General features: G+C 41.6%; 1 protein-coding gene across 1 annotated transcript in view; it reads left to right on the top strand.

Annotated features, from left to right (window-relative positions):
• Window positions 1–18,507, top strand: part of ARHGAP28 (Rho GTPase activating protein 28) — a 1,146,988-nt gene that overhangs the window by 437,152 nt on the left and 691,329 nt on the right. The window contains exon 3 of the mRNA XM_085606002.1: window positions 7,361–7,439. Within this exon, the coding sequence (XP_085462128.1) occupies window positions 7,426–7,439 (14 nt within the window). The 5' untranslated portion in view covers window positions 7,361–7,425. The remainder of the gene's footprint in view (window positions 1–7,360; window positions 7,440–18,507) is intronic.

Raw genomic sequence — 18,507 nt, 5'->3', positions numbered from 1 at the left:
TCCTGGAGGTCTCCTGTTTTCAATATCTCTGTCACTGAAATCAATTCTAGGGCTTGTGGTTCCTATAATCATTTTCTTTAATTTCACCTTGAGTCTCGCAACATCAAGAGACCTATCTTTTCTTGTTTTCAGTGCATTTGTTCCATTAATTCCAGTACCTGTATTATTAGCAGGAATAAGTAGGACCTGTTTGCTCTTCAGTTGTATTCCCTAGTAAATTCTCATGATGACCTTCCGTTCTTGCGGAAGGTGTAGAATGCAAAAAGGACACGTCAGAGTCTGGCATTCTCATTGGAAAAGTATTTCCTGTGGTATTCTATGTTACCCGCGGTGGAGTTACTATACCATTCTTAGGTACATAGAAAATATGGGCCTGTCCTGACCTTCCGCTAGAAGAATGTAATTGAGTGGAATGTGCATAAAAAGAAGAAAGTACTGACAGTGGAACCTTCTAATTAACAGCACCTAACCTGTTTTTATACTCCTTGCGCAATGTTCCTTCTATGCTTAATGGGATCTGTGTGCACACTGAATAGTACCCACCATCACAGTGCTTATTCCAACAGGAACTTAACAATTCAGAGCCAAAGCACAGGTGCACCACTCAAAGACAACTTTTATCAAAAAAGGACAATTTTTACGTCCAAATCCAATAAAAAAAGGTTTTAAATTAATTATTTTTTCTTTCTCTTTTATTGTTTCATTTTCATTTCGCGTTGATGAAACAGCGTTCAACACACAGAACAGCCGACGCGTTTCGTCCCCTTGAGGGACTTCTTCAGGGCTTTCACATCGGTCACACCAAAACCTGGTGGGCAGGTGAGTGACACCCCCTGATAAGGGATATACCGACGTGCTTATAAGAACCGATACACCTATAATGAATCTAGGCCAAGCAGATGTCCAATTGCGAACACCATAAGTAATACAACCCAATAAGGCAGGAAAACGACAGCCACAATGAGGCTGTGACCGCTGGCACGAGTTCAATAGCACGTATCAGCAATGCGAACGTCCTATTAAGGGGACGAAACGCGTCGGCTGTTCTGTGTGTTGAACGCTGTTTCATCAACGCGAAATGAAAATGAAACAATAAAAGAGAAAGAAAAAAGAATAAATGTAAGAACATTTTTTATTGGATTTGGACGAAAAAATTGTCCTTTTTTGATAAAAGTTGTCTTTGAGTGGTGCACCTGTGCTTTGGCTCTGAGTGTAATGTGCACTCGAATCAGTGCTTCACATGCTTTCCTTGACTCCCAGGCTGATACAAGGGAACTACAGGACCTATAGTCACTGGGACAGTCAAAACATCTGGTGCATTTAAAACAATGTGGTTAGTTACATCAGGTATCCCTATGTTTCCATCCACTAGTGTGAAAGGGGTGTGTGGAACTGGATCTATGGGCACAGCAGGTACATCAAGAATCTCTCCCAAATAAGAATTTGCTAGGCTCTAGGTTGATCTTCATTATAAGGTGGTGGACAATTCAGCAATACTTTATTTCAGAATTCATTGTTAAATTCATGATCACTATCTCCAGCCGGGGCTAGTGTTTTTGGCTCTTCAAGATGTTTTTTCTTTTCTTATGCTTCTCTCAATCCTTTTTCTCTCCACATATTACAGGATTAATTATAGTTCCCTCTGCTGTATCTGTTCTCCAAGCTTTCTGTTGTGCATCCCATCTAGCCTCGACATATCGGTTTAAAGTATTCATATACTTTCCCTGGTTTTTCCGATTCTCCTTTTTGATGGGTGATATGTTCCCATTTACTAAGCGCGTCGAATTGCATGGACCTCGGAGGTGGTTTAATCTCATATAGCTGTCTCCTAAAATGTTCAAGAATTCTAACATTAACTGTTCCGTATTTTTGGGAAAGCTAATGGTCCATCATTCTCAGTTTATTTAATCCAATTTTTCAGCCATATACATGTGTGATGCACTCTCTCTTGTGACATATATCATGCTGGTGTACCCACAAGGGATATTTTTACCCCTCCTCAAGTGGGTATGGGTGTATCCCCCTGCATCAAGCTCTACAGATTTTTCAAACTGTTTATTGTGTCGCTAAATTATCAAAATTGCCCTTCACAAATAACTCTCCTCAACTGATTTCTCTTCCACTTCCTTGTTTAGCTCCTTCATGACCAATATCAGCACGACACATGGTGACGTAGTCACCTTATCACAGCGCGATTTTTCACCAACCAACCAATACCAGCGCAGCACACTTTGATATCAATCTCACTCCTCGCAGCGGCTACCCCTCCTCTGCAATCCTTCATGTGCATTTTCTCTAAGCAAAACTGTTCACACAATACAAGCTATTTCAAAAACTGATCTAATTTACATAACCTTCAAGTGATGCCTCGACCTGTGCAACCTCACTCAGGTTGTCGCAATTCCTTCCTGTGCAATGAGAGCAACCGTAACAACTGTATCCCTCACTCACACAAAGAATATTGCCTTCTCTCGGTGGTACTGCTGACGACGTCTCACGAACAGCACCTTCAAAACACATCAGACAACGTACCCAGCTTATGCCACATTGAGACCACCTGTAGGTCTATGTCCCGGGATCTTAGGTCGCGACGGACCCGATAGTAACTTCAACTTTTCTGCATAAAGCACAGCACTCAAATGTGGACTCTAACCCCTTTGCATAACCTCACATTACTGCAATCTAATCTTAAGCATTTGCAACGCGCAACCCTATTGATACTCACACCACTGTTTCAAACTGTCTTTGTCGTACTCCCCCGTCGGTACCGGCTCTTGGTCTCCTGCAACCGAACATGAGCTCTGAGTTTGAGCGGGGATGGGCAATCTTTGGACAGGGAATTTCAATGTGGATCTCAGTAGAGAACCCCTATATCCTCACTTCATAGGATGGATAAACCATCCCCTGATACCAGAATTACTGCTGTAGCATCACTGGGCCCTTTTTTAATCAAATCTATCTTTATCAGTTTACAAATTGCCTCGACTGCAGTTATCCAATGAGAGCCAGGAATTGCGTAACTGACCTACAAACTCGTAATTAGATTCAAATATATATATAACCCTCAGAACTAAGCTATACAAATAAAGTATTAATACTGCTAGACCAAATATCTTGAAGAAAATCAGTCTAAAAAAGATCATACAAACCAACAATTCAGTTAAAGCTATGCAGAATTATAACATCGGTATCTGCGGTCCAGAAATCTCTCTATTTGAATCCCCTCCTACTATTGACAACCCAATTGGAATGCACAATCAATTATTGGAGACAAATGATGGAGAGACAGAAACAGGATTTGAGGATGGTTAGTTTTATCATAATCATTAAAGAAGTAATTACATCAATATCAGGCCTCTAATTCAAAAGTGTGATTAAACAGATCGATTTTAGACTGGATTTGAATTATCAAAGCACAGGGAAGTTCAGGATGGGACATGAACCATGACAGTTCAAAGGAACTCTCCAAGGATAGGGAAAGAATTCTGTGAATAGCGCACACAGCCTATGCGTCAACCGAGGAAAGACAGTAGAGACCGGAAGGAAGTTCCAAAAAGGCAAGGAGAAGTGATGTTTCTCCAAGAGTGCATGTGCAAGAGCATATAACTGTTTGTCACATTAACATATAACATAACCCCCAAGTTCTGAGATGACCCCTCTGGGGTCACCTCATCTGGTTAGACCACTCAATCCATTGGTCAGTTCGTATAGGGAGATTGCCATGCAGCATAAAGAAGACACATATTATAGCAAAAACGTGGTGATCATTACGTAAGTTGCTGAACCATCCAGTGTTTATTTCTTTTGAACAATAGTCTTTTTTGCAAAAATGCATGGGTCAGTTCAAGACGACAGTTTCCCTTCCCAAAGCATCGAAATTGTTGCAACCAGCCCTAGCATGCGAATGGGAACTCTCCCAATGAGCCATAGTTTCTCTTCACATTGCAAGTTTACAAAGCCTTTCCGTGAGAACAGAATCAAGCAAAATAAGGAAAAAAGCAGGCCCAAATTGAATTTGGCTCATGAAATACAGAATATAATATAATAGAATATATACATTTCATTAATAACCTTTAGGACATTATATATTTCTTTCAATTTATTTGCACTCATGAAGCATTTTAGTTTCATTGTAAATGGCGCATGTAACGAGGACACAATACTGCATTTTCAAAGTATCAACATATACAATTATTTCAAAATATAAATTATTAATATCGTTTCTAATAATTCATTTCATACATGTATGAAGACTATACCCTGAAAATTTCCCAGCATTTGGAGTTAGAATAAACATGCGGCACCCCTTTCTCCTTTCTCACTTGGTGCACAATTTCACATATGCGCAAAACATGGAAGTTTTAGAATGAGACTCCTATATGCACTCATAGGGTCTTATTATGATGTCTGGCAGACTCACGTTCGCCCGACACTTTTTCGGTATTAGGATCCGACAGCATATGGTGCAGTCACACTCCCATTTCTGTATAGGAGCTTGTGCTGTGGTCGGAAACCAACCGCAGCACAAGCTCCTATAGAGAAATGGGAGTTTTTGTTAATCCCTGCACCGGATGCGGGGATTAACAGGGGGGCACCATATGTGCCCCCAGCCCCCCAACCACACAGAGACCACTGTTGCAAGGGGGCCCTGCTAATCCCCCCCCCAAAGTCGCTTTCCGACAGGCTTTTCATGTCGAAAAGCCCGACATGAAAAGCCTGTGGGAAACTGACATCGCAATTCTGACAGTAGAAACGCAGTCCTTAAGGGATTACGTGTGGGTTCCGACTGGCCGATGGGTTCCTTGTGGTCGGAAGCCAGACCGAATGACCGGTCGGTTTTAATTCTGACTGCCGTATTTGTAATACGCCAGTCGGAATTAAAACCGAAGATGTCGCAGTCGGAGGCATTCCGACCAACATCAAAATCAGGGCCATAATGTCATCTAGCTTACATTATGTTTTCATTAATAATCGACACACATTATTATTTCATAATTGTAAAGGAGAAAATGTCCTAAATCTGTGAATTTATCTCTTAATATCTTCTATTATGTTTGGAAAAGAAACACCAATGCTAGTAAATGGAGTACAGTCTATGTTATTCAAATGACTAATTTACTCCCATCTGCATGCTTTTCTCATGCAGCAACTAAACCTTCCCAAGATTTTCTCATGTTTTCTTCAACATATAGTTAGCACAGTTGGTGCACGTTTGTCATCTTTTCCTCAAATATGTCATAATCGGTTTTATGTGTCAGTCAAAATGTTTATCTACTTCATAACATCTTCTACACTTTTTATAACAAAGCTCTCTGAAATTGTTTCACCCTATGGCTCTTCTCATCCTATTACACCAGAGGTCTTTAATCTGTGGGGTACAACCCCCAGGGGGCCGTGAAGTCCTGGGAAGGGGGTCGTGCATTCCCCAGCTTCACTTGTCCCTGCAATCCAAAGCGTTTGCTTTCCTTTTGGAAAAAAACAGCCGTCCTGGGACAGCTAATTTAGATCGTTATCAGCTGCTTGTCTGAATGAAATGTGCCGATCGGTTAATCTGCAAGTTTAAAGGATGCTTGGGAGCGGTTCTTGCTTTAATTGATCAAATCACTCCAAGGTTTGTGTTGACAATGATTTGGTTTTTTGAGTGGAAGCGCAAAGAGTTAACAACTGGGCTGGATAGTGCTTGCTTTTAATTTTAACTGCATTTACACAGCTCTTAGTGCCTTAAAGTGGTGTTGAAGGGAAAGTTGTGTAAAGAAACAAAAATTGCATTGTATACACTCTGGTATTACTAAAATCTACATTTTGGAAGCACCATTTTACCGTAAAACTATTTGCACATTTGCAGAATTCTATCTTACAATGTGTGTAATGTAAGTATAAAATAATGACACATATTCACAGTGCTTCCCGTCATAGGCTGTGACCCTGTAGCACTAAAAATACACAAGTCATTATTCTTCACTGCAGCATTCAAATTTAATTCTGAGGCTCTCTGGTTACACACAGACCTCTGCAATGCATTAACTAATAAAGGTTTCATAGTGTACTACAATGCATTTCCCACTTTTTAAATTTATTTTTCATTTACACTGCCCCTTATTTTATATGTAGATATCTGATGGTGAAAGACCTAAAAAAAGTACAGAATATTTTGATGCTCATTTATGAGAAGCTTGCATCGCCAGAGCATCACTTTTTTATGCTCTGGTGTTGCAAGTGATTCACCCTGCATGGCTTTGCCTGGCCTCATAGATATGGAGTAAGACATAGCAGTGCAAGTCACTGTGTTGCCTTACTCTGCGCCACGGAGGTGTTCCATGGGCTTCGCGTGGGGGTTCCCACGCAAAACCCATGGATTTTGTTGCTGCCCCATATTTACAAAATCACGTAAACCTGGGGCAGCTCCAAAAGCGGACGCCTTCCCAGGGGAGGCGTAACGAGGAGAAATGTTTTCATTTCTCCTCGTTTTTTCTTCTTTCCATGTGTGCTGCATTCTGCTGCTCACATAGAAATAGGAAAACGCCTCTTGGGATTGTTTTTGTGAAGGAAGGTGCCCCTTCCTGTATAAAAACAATCCTGCCTATGTTGGTGCTAGGCAGCAATTTGTGCACCAAAGCAAGGTAAAAGGACAGGAATGCACCGTATTTCATAAATGCCATGCATTCCTACCCTTTGACATTGGCATAGGACAGTGCGGCAAGCCAACTGGCGGCGCTGCCCTACACCAATTCCTCATAAATTAGGCCCTTTGTTTTTAGCTATACCTTTGACTACACCCCCACGCTCACTGACCTTTGGTTTGCTAAACACTGTTTAATATTCTTTCCCATCGTAAAAATTATTTGCTGTGGGAATTGGGGGCGTTTATGGTTGTCAATAGTTGTCGATGATGAGGAGTGCAAGGTTCTATAAATTTTTGTCTGAAGGGGGTCCTTACGCCTAAAAATGTATGACAAGGGGGTCTTGGCATCAAAAAGTTTGAAGACCTTTGTTTTACACTTTTGCTGTATCCCAGTCAGATAATCGGGTCTGTTAATGCTGCCCTCTAACTGTTGTTCCACTGTCCATATGCTTCTTCTGTGCTTGTTATACTAAAAGTCTTACACAGAGCTAGGAAACCCGGGCAGGAGTTCATCCTATGGAAGCCACTAAAAAAACATAAGTACATAGATAAATAAATAACTATAATGGTGCGTGTGAGGCTTGGATAAACAAGTAAAACCGTTCATGTTCTCAAACTAAATTGTTCTTAAACAAATTGTTTTTAAACGTAAACTTAATGTTCTGGAAATTACGCATGCCTTGTGAGCAATTACCTTAATTTGCCTCTTTCATTGATGCACAGATGTTTTTGTTTCAGGAAACAACTGTAAAACGTGCCTTTTGAATTGGGAGTCGTTACCAGCTTTTGTTTGCACCTGGAACATGAACGCCATTCAGTGAGTAATTGTGTAGATGTTTAATGGGCTCCCAGTTATCTCTAGATCATATTGTGTTCTTGTCTACATAACCGCGGCTAGACTGCATGCACAAGCACACCCATGAACTTCCATGACCTCTGCTGATGCAGGAGAGGTGGGGTGACGGATGTCGTCCTCGAGCCATACTGAGCCTTAACAATTAACCCATTAAATAGCGGCAAGTGGTTCCAGGTGGAAAATTTTACTTAGAACAATTAATGATTCCTGCTAATCTTAAAATTATCTAAAGACGTGAAAGAACGTGGGTTGTTTTCAAATACATCTTTCCAATCCTGAGACAACCTCATTGACTTCCACTAGAGGCAATAGGCAAGTTAAAAATATGTATTTATACCTACGAAGCCCTACCTCACAGCACACCTGGCTACTTAGCAGACCTCTTATCCATCTCAGGAGACTGAAGACAAACAAGAGGAAGAGTTCTCTCATCCTGGAAACACCTTCATTCAAACCTTAATTGTAATTTGTAGATTTATATAGCATGGTTTGTCATCCATGGGGGTATCCAGGCGTTGTCCCCGGGCACGGGGGAGTTTAGATGATTTGCCCAAATCAAGGGATGTTGAGCCGACTGCCGAGATCCTCAGCTCCCGAGTCGGGAACTTTGGCCACTGCTTCACATCATATGGAACCTTAGACAATCCTTTTCAGACAGTGCTTCTAGATCCTGTAACTCCCTCTTTCTACACCGGGAACATCACAGATAAGTCTGATGGTTAGGAAAGGCCAAAAGACTCACCACGTCAGAACCAACCTTGAAGGTTCGGATCCCATGACCTTCTCCAGCGCCTTAGGTTACGGTTCAACCTATCACCCCTCTAATGCGGAATCTGATTTAGTTACTAAATTGACCCAGGAAGTGATTTAACAATTACTAATATTCAGAACTGGGACTAAATACTAGCTCTATATGTGCTTCATGGTAAATATTGATGTTCAACACACATCTACCCTGCTTCTACTTGCTCCTTTGCTTACTTGCAAGAATTGTGAAAAGTAGTCTATACAGATTCACCCATGACACTGATACATAACATTATGGGGGAAATTAAAGGCACACAAATGGAGGCCAATGAGATCTATTGTTACTGTTATTCACTTTTATACATTGCCCCACCGGTGGGACTAGCTGAAGGCATAAGGATATTCCTAAAGGAAGCCCAGCTCACTATGCTCTCAGTGGAGCACATAGAAATAGTAGTTGTCTCACTTACAGAGGGCACATTTTAAAATACCATCCAATCACTGAATGAGGCAAAACACCATGCACAGACTGTCTACGGACTGAGTCCTAAATTGAATATACATCATTGATTGTACCACACCTTCTAGAATTAGATGATAGCCCCATAGATTAGGGGTGTTTCTCCCCCTGATGACCAAGGAAGCGCTATTAGTGGTGGTCCCTCAACCGGACAAACATAAATTAGATGTTTGTTCATGCCACCCTCTATCCCTGCTAAACAGGTACTTTAAAATACTGGGTAAAGGGCTGGTGGTCAGGCTGTGATTGGTCCTCCCATTGCTGGTGCACCTAGACTAATCTGGCTTTGTCCTTGACAGACGTACTTCTCCTTACTCGCAACAACTTGTTCACATATTCAGTGATCAACCTGAGGGTATTCTGGCTTCCACAATGGCCTCAATAGACCGCAAAAAAGTGTTGACTCTATCAATTGGGAACATATTCACAGTACTGTGAGGCATATTAAATTCAGGGATCAGATTTAGACATGGCTGAGGTTGCTCTACCCCTCTGGATGGCAAGGGTAAAGATGGAAGGGACAGTGTCTGATAGTTGACTGATACAATGTAGCACAAGTCAGGGCTCTCCCTTATCACCTTTGGTCTCAATACGGGTCATGGAACCGTGGGCTGGGTTGGTACATAGAACACCAGATTGCAAAGAGATATCACTATTCCACACTACCCATAAAATTGCACTTTATGCCAACAGTGTGCTCCTATAACTGTCTGATCCACAGATAGAACTTAAACCTTCTACAAATGCTTAAAATGTTTGAGTGGCTTTTAGGACTCTTTATGAACTGAGTCAAGTCCTACCTATTCCCGTCAGGGGACATCACGACATAAACTCTGTTAAATGTGACCAAGGCTGGTTGGTAATGGACACTACACACTTTTAATTATCTAGGAGTTTTTGATCTACAGAGAGTCAAGCACGGTGATAGACTGCAGCTAAGGGAGAATAATATCTGCACTCTGAGGTTTGGCACTGTTCTGGAAATACCTCCTTATATCTGTTTTTAGCAGAGTAACATTAACTAAGCTGACATTGCTTCCAAGACAACTCTATTATTTTGTGGAAAAAAACCCTATCCCTTCCTGTAACATTCTTTGGAGATGCAGACACTCTACTGTCAAACATCATATGCAGAAATGAGGAGAAGTGGTTGGCCATGAAAAAATTAGAAATACCCAAATTGAGGCAAGGGCCAGAAGTCCCTGATCTTGAGGGCTATTACCTCACAAACCAATGGCTAGTGAGGTGCTTGTGATACCCCCTACATTTGAGGCAACGTATATGGCTGGAGCACTGGCGACAATAGCAACTGCAGCTGTAATATGGGGCCTACTGCCTTTAAAGGAAATACCACTATAGTCAAACCTGCACTGGGAGTGATTTTAGGGCAAAACCTCCAAAACCGCTGTTCAGAGACAGGAATTATTCAGACTGACCAACTACACATAAAAGACATTCTCATGACATTTGCAGATTTCTGCTCAGCCCACAATTTACCTGTGGGTCAATTTTCAAACTGCATCTAATTGGAATATAATTTGCATTATATGGGCATATTAAGGCGAAAAGCCATCCACTGACAAAACACTCTAGGCAGTAAGAGCAAAGGGTACATAGCTATCACAATTGTTTACAAGACCATTAATGAGAGAGCCTCCTTGTGATCGCAAGAACTCAAGGCAAGATGGGAGGCAGTCATCCAGATACCCCTGCCTGATGTAGACTGTGTTGACTCGAGGGAATTAGTAGCCAGAGTCTCTAGGAATGTCTGCTCTAAATATAATTTTCTGTAGCAGACATGCTTAACTCAAAATGGTTAAAACAACTATGACCAATCCAACTAGGCACGAACCAAGTGTGGGATGAAAGATGCTTTTATCTTTCACATGATATGGACCTGCACAGATATATGGGGATACTGGGAAATGGTCATGAATAGGCTGACCAGGTTGACAGTAAAGACTCGGCTTAATGGAACCAAAGAAGAACTGTTGTGCTTAGTGCCCCACTCCAGAAACCTGAAATCTTAATGTAAGTTTTCTGATCTCACTATGCTACTGTCTAAAGGACAACTAGCATTGTTATGGAAGGCGATGAAGCCCCGTTCTAGCTCCAGCTGGCTAGCGGCATCAAAACGTTGTGCATAGGCGAAAATAGCAATCTTTAGAAGAGCCAAAAAAAGGGACTGCAGTCCCAGGACCAACAATGATCTGGGATTCCTTACTTACAATTTCCAAAGGAAACACAGTGCCCACCCTGGTGAACACATTCTCTAGAAACATCGAGGCGGTGTGTCTTGTGGTTAAACTAAATTTTTGTTCTATAGTGTCTTCTTTTCTTCTTTTTGTCTAAATCCCTTATTTTGGTTTTACACATTTAGATCTGTAACTGCCAGAGATCCTACGATGTAACATCAAAAAAAGTGCAATTTGTACTGCCTCCTTGAGCAAGTATTAACATACCTGAAATGCTGTGGTTGCTCAAATGTAAAACCAACAAAACAATTAGAGGTGCATGATCCACATACAGAAGAGAAGGTGTAGTAATTGCAGAGGATCTCACCTGACAATGCTTTTAAGAAATTACTGAGGCAGGTCATACTCACCTCTTACACAGACTTAGCATTCTGTTGATCGTTTAAAAAAAACATACTGTTGTCTTTCCTCTTAATAGTATCAGAGTCAGTAATACTAGGGATGATTATGGATGATATCAGAAGTAATTGAAATTGAAATACCTATAAGTGTGATTGAGAGGTCTTTAAATGCCTTGGAAATATCTACTCAAATGTGAGCGATTTCCCTAAATTACAATTGCTTAAAATATAGCAGATAATTGTATTTGACAAATTGATGTTTGCATATATTATTTGATTGTGAATTAGATCATAGTAGACATGGCCTTAGTTGCTGAATAGATGATAAAACACATTTGGGAAGTACTTGATGGAAATAGAGAAGGTCTAAGCTATTACGGAATCCAGCACATTATCAAGAAGCCTAGAGGAGGAAATCAGATGATGGTGTTGAGGAGAGCTGAATCAAACTTAAATATATTGAGTGGAAAGGAAATCCCAAGGGGACTCAATGTGGATACGGAACTGCATGTTCATCTTTGAGACACTATCATGAACTGAAATACATAATCAGATCTAAATCGATTTCTGTCTCAGGCTGGAGCATTTGCACTTTCTATTGAATTGGTTTGGATGTAGATTTGAATATTTGTTTGCACATTCTTTGATTTGCACTGCTTTTATGTGAACTAAAATCAGGAACATATTTACTTTACATTAACAAGTTGCTATCAGTTATGTAACTGATACGATGTTGACCTCTGATTAAAAATGAAGAAAGGTAGGATTGAAAAAACACCCGCACTTCAGGACAATTTTGAATTTCCCTCCTGCATTTTATTGCTCATTTGCACAATTACTCATGAACTGTACTATGGAGTGTAAGTCATTGATCACTTTATAAAGATAGGGCTCCATTCATGTTGCCTGCTATAGACAATCCATATATAGGTAGAGTGAGAGGACAAAGAGTGTGGCCCATAAGCATGAGCACTTTAACATGGATACTTTACCCAGGATCAAGCCAGTATTATTGTTACACGGATCTATTGAATATATCATAATCCCTAATTAGAAAACATTCAAATTTACAAGATTAAGAAATATCAGCAACTCCGCAACAAAGATTAACTCCCTATGTGTCATAAATTGAATTGTTGCATTTTTTTATTGTGATGTCTCAATTTTAAAAAACAATGCATTTTCAGGAGGAATAACATTTAATAATCCCAAAAGGTATACTTCGATGTATTTCTGATAGAAAGAATCTGAATGAAATACTCTATTGTGTAGTGGGCTGAGGATATTACATATTGCTGTGGGAGCATGGGCTGAAAATGTCGGACATGGAGGGCATATTTGTGTTTATTGCGGGCATTCTAGTGTTTTTAGTTATTCTCACTTGGGTAGGAGGAGTGTGTCTCACTCTGACTTTAAGAAACTGTCTAGAAGGGTTGACTCTAAGGTCCTGTCAAAGCCTTCTTCTGAAACGCATTTCTTTCCATCTTCTTTCCGAGGGTTGGAAGTGTGGGGATCCTTGAAATGAAAACACAGTAAATATATATATATGTATTACCTACTGGCTGTTGCCAGTAGGTAGTTATAGTTAGGACAAAGTTTCCCTAGGCAGAGCATTGTTTGTCTTGCTCATAACTTTGGTGCAGTATGACAAATCTTCACGAACTTTTCAAAGCTAGTTTGCAAGTCAATTCAGCTCCTGTCTAGAAAGTTTTGGGGTGATCAATCAAGCGGGGGTCAAAAACAAGGGAGGTCCCAAAACAAGTTTCCCCATGCAATTTCCCACAGGGATTTCAGACACAACTTCAGCTTGAGCTACTAAATGAAATTTCACCAAATTTGGCAGAAAGCTAGAACTTGGTCCAGAAAGAGTGCTTTTTGTAATTTGGTATAAATCTGTTCAGTAGTTTTGGAGTTATTAAAGTCAAAAGATGTATGTATATCTAGAGCCCCATACCAACAGCAATGCCATGATTGGCTAGTTGCAACCTGAGAGTAAAGTGGTGGCTGCCATTTTGTGTATCAGGATTCACACACCCACACAACCCCTCACACACCCTCACACCCACTCACAGACCCAAACAGCCACACACACCCACTCACATACTCACACACCTACTTACATACCGCCACAAACATCCACACACCCACTCGCACACCAGTATAGCCACTCACACACCCACTCACAGATCCACAAAACCACTCACACATCCACTCACACACCCACTTACCCACCCACTCACACACCTGTACAGTCACTCCCACTCACTCACCCACAAGACCACTAACACACTTATTCACAGACCCAGTCACTCACTCACACACTCACATGCCCACTTTACCAACCACACAATGACTTACACACCCACTCATACATACATTTAAAGTCAGTCCACACACACTCACTCACAGACCCACAAAACCACTCACACACCCACTCACGAACCCACACAGCCACTCACACAACCACTTATGCACCCACACAACCACTCACACACCCATACAGTCATTTACACACACATCACCCACTCACAAAACCACTCACATACCTACTCAGATACACACAGCAACTCACACAATCACTCACACATCCACTCACACACCCACTATATACCCATACAGCCACTCACATACCCACAAATCTACTCACACACCCACTCATAGACCTACACAGCCACTCACACTGCTACTCACACACCTACTCATGTACATATACAACCACTCACACACCAACTCACAAATCCACACAGCCACTCACACACCCACTCACATACCATACAGTCACTCACAAACCCACTCACAGACCCACAATATCACTCACACACCCACGCACAGACTCCGTCACTCACTCACACACCTACTCACACACCCCCACAGCCTCTCACACTCCCATACAGACCATCACTCACAAACTCACAAAACCACTCACATTCCACCTCACAGACACATACATCTATTCACACACCCACTCACAGATGCACACAACCACTCACACACCTGTACAGCCACTCATACACCCACTCACATAACTACTCACAGATACACACAGCCACTCACACAGCCACTCACACAATCACTCACACATCCACTCACACACCCACTACACACCCATACAGCCACTCACACACCCATAAATCCACTTACACACCCACTCACAGACCTACACAGCCACTCATACTGCCACACCTACTCATGCACCTACACAACCACTCACATACCAACACACAAATCCACACAGCCACTCACATACCCACTCACACAACCACATGACCACTCGCACACCATTCAGCCACTCACAGACCCAAAATACCACTCACACACCCACTCACTCACAGACCCCGTCACTCACTCACACACCTACTCACACCCCCCACAGCCTCTCACTCTCTCACAGACACTCACTCACAAATTCACAAAACCACTTGCATTCCACCTCACAGACTCATACACCCACTTACAGGTGCACACACCCACACAACCACTTACACACCTGTACAGCCACTCATATACCCACTCACAGACCCACACAGCCACACAACCACTCACACACCAGTACAACCACTCATACACCCACTCACAGACCCACAAAACCACTCACAAACCCACTTACACACACAACCACTCACACATCCACTCTTACACCCATACAGCCCCTCACACAGCCACAAAGCTACTCACATACCTACTCACAGACCCACACAATACTCACACATCCACTCACTAAGCAACTCCCAAGGCCAGGTAATGTCTTTTAGTATTGCACAACAAGGCCCTTGTTCCAAATAAACATCACCAAACATATTGAAAATCCATAAAATGATTCAGAGACCAGTACAGGACTTTTAAATCTTAAGATTCCAATTCACTAATTAACAGTAAAATGGAATTAAAATAAAAAATATAGCAAATGTGGCCAATAAGGTTTTTTTCCTGGAATGCCTGGCCTCTTACAACTTAAAGAAAATATGCGGTCCGAAATCTCAGTCATAGAAAGCTGCTCCAGCAGAGAATGATTATGTGTATTGGGATTTGCATTCAAAGTTTTGCACAATGTGGGATTCACATCTGATTATATCTACTCTATAACAGAGTCTCTTAGGTGAATACTAACTCCATAATCTCACTTCCCACCAGAGTTTTTGGAAGCACTGGACACCTATGCTTCTGCTCCCCATGTTGTGTGCTCTGTCGTAGAGTATCATATCTAATAAATGTGGACAATGTGGCAAATAAACAGGTTTGTGGAGAAATTGTATTTCAATATATATTGATCGCATCCTATTAGCTTGTCCACAAATACTGTGGTCTACAGAGAAATAATGGATTCACCCTGACCTAAAGCTCACCCAAAGATAGAACAGTTTGCTTTACATGTGCCATTTATATTGGCCCCGCAGGGCTTCGTATACCTGGTAACCCTGAGCCATAAAAAGCCTCCATTATTATTATATTCAAGAAATCTACAGGCCACATTCCGAAAAAGCTTAAACAAGATACATTTAGACTTGTCATAGTCATAGGAATTTATATGGCACCATAAACCCAGAGGTATGCAAGCGCAGACACAAAGACCAAAAAGATGACTGAAAAATCCAAATGTGAGCCTATCAGTCTAGTCAAACTCTTATTTCTGCCATAAACCCTGCTTTTGTGCCACAATGCTCTCTTTCTTATGATGAGACAATGATTCAAGGCCCTTGCCAGCATGAAATACAGATTGGTTTACTATGGACGAGCAAGATACAGTGCTAAATTTCACATTGTTCAAGATAAGGTGGCTGGAGGGTATCTATAATTGCGATCTAGCAGATGTATTACTGGTATCTTAGTTCATATAAACTGACATTTCTATACATGTTATTTCTGCACTAGGACAAAACTACTTGTGTAATTAACAAACAGCTGACAAACTAGGTAGAAGATGCAATGGTAACATTATATTCACTTTAGTACAGAAGAATACAATTACAAATGTTCTGTGTATTCTTGCTAGTCATGCCTTCTCATATATCCTTATTATCTGGAATTTGAAGCTATAGCATTTACAAGGACTACAAATTCCTTACACCTACCGCCTTACATCTTTCATAAAACATTTGTTTGCAACCAACAGAATCATATTATGAATTGGTGGATGAACGGCTGCTTACAACTAGGCCTAGGCTGTGAACTCCGCACCGTTCACAGAGTTTATGGAGTTTGTTTGCACTCCGTGCTCTGCAAAGCATGCAGGGTTCCGAAAAACTCTGTTCTGCAATATGGTGCTGAGTTTTATCCCCACTTGCACTCGCCAATGTTAAGTTGGTGAGCGCAAACGAGAAAAATCCAATGCTAGACCACCTGCCAGCGAGATTTCTCAACGTGGGTGGTCACGGATAGTCGTGACTGCTTGCATTGAGAAACCATCCATTCGGGTTGAGGAAGCTGCCGCTCGAGTCGAAAATCCACTCAAGCGGCAGAAAGAACAGCGCCCTCTTGCACAGCACATAATGCAGTTCATGTTGATTTTCCAGTGTGGGACAAACAAGCGGCACTAAAAATCAGCACGAATTGCGGTACTCTGCGTAGCGCGGCACAGTTTTTCGGTCACTTTGCAGAGCTCCATGTAGGAGATCCTGCTAACTCTGCCCAGGCCTACTTACAACGTTGATCTTACTCATGCTTTTATCCATGCTCCCAACTGTATGGTCATGCATTTATTCATCCACCAGTGGAATGTTTTTCAACTTTTTCACTCTGCCCTTCACATAGCCACACACACAAACTCACCAATCAATCAATAGAAACTTTCAGTAATAAGCTAGACTGGCTGACTTTTCTAATGCTTACTGTATAAACATTATGTATTTCTAATTTTAGACCATCTTGCTGTAGGCCAATGGACAACCTGCATTCCAGTGAAAGGAAACTGGAGCATTTTGCAAAGCACTGACAAGGCCAATCGGTCTCTGCAATTTGAGAGTCATCGCCTTTGTCAATGTCAATGACTTTTAGCCTTGTGTTAGGGAGTGGGGTGGATGTATGTGGTGTGGATTAGAATTATTTATTTGTTGTTGAATTGTGTGGTGTGGACTTGTGTGGTGTTCAGTGGAGTTATCTGCAGGTCCATGAAGTCGGAGGAGGATAGGTGTGATCAGTGCGTCTCGACCGCTTTGAAGGGTCCTTCAGCACGATTGGGAACCTCCACCTTCTTAAGGAACTCGGTCCAACCTCCAGAGAGTTGGAACTTGAGATCGGCATTGCCGGCCTATCACATTGGGTCAACCCCTATTAGAGGGTAACCCTTTGCCCCAGACAGAGGAAACAACTATACACAAAGTGTTGCCTGACTTTGGGGTACAAGGGGCATGAAACATGTTGACCACAGCTTTTTAGTATCTATCCTGGTACCTGATGACCATATGATAGCACCACTGTTTTTGACTAGACCTGGCACCCACTCCCTATAAATTGAATTTCTTGGGTACCAGAGCCTATTGTAATCACCACACTCACTTTTCACTAGTTACACTGTTAGGTAGCCCCCTCTCTTGCATTCATTTTTATGGCATTCTCAGATCAAAAAGATCTCAGAAAAAGTGCCCCCAGGCCCATCAGGCATTGCAGAGCCGGCCTTACGAGGAGAGCTCTATGATGGACACCCTAACGGGTGTGTGAGGACATTATGATCTGAAATTCAGATCTCCCAATGACAGGACTACTGGCCAAGAAGGTCCACTTTTAGGAACCCCTTATTTGGCTAAAGAGGAACTAACCCTTTCTTGTGATTAATGGTAGTGGAATTATGTGGCATGGTGCACAGTGGAATTATGTGGATACTAACCATGTGGTATCAAGTGTACTGGAATTATGTGTAGTGGAATTGTGTGTCATGGAGTGTAATGATGTGGGTGGTATTTTGTGGCATGATGTGGAATTCTGTGTTGTGGATTGGATATATGTGGTGTGTAGTGGAATTGTCTTGTAGAGTGGAATTATGTAGTTTGGTGTCGAATTATGTGGTGTTGAATGGAATTGTGGGTCTTTGAATTGTGTGGCCTGAAACTGTGTGTCACTGAGTGAAATTATGTTGGGTGGGATTTATGTGGCATGGTGTGGAGTATATTTATGTGGATTGTTATGTGGCATAGAGTGGATTTATGTGGGGTGGATTTATGTGGTATTGAGTA

This window comes from Triturus cristatus, chromosome 5_1 (genome assembly GCF_964204655.1).
Source record: "Triturus cristatus chromosome 5_1, aTriCri1.1, whole genome shotgun sequence".
In the NCBI taxonomy this organism is placed as follows: domain Eukaryota; kingdom Metazoa; phylum Chordata; class Amphibia; order Caudata; family Salamandridae; genus Triturus; species Triturus cristatus.
This window is presented reverse-complemented; position numbering and strand designations above follow the sequence as displayed.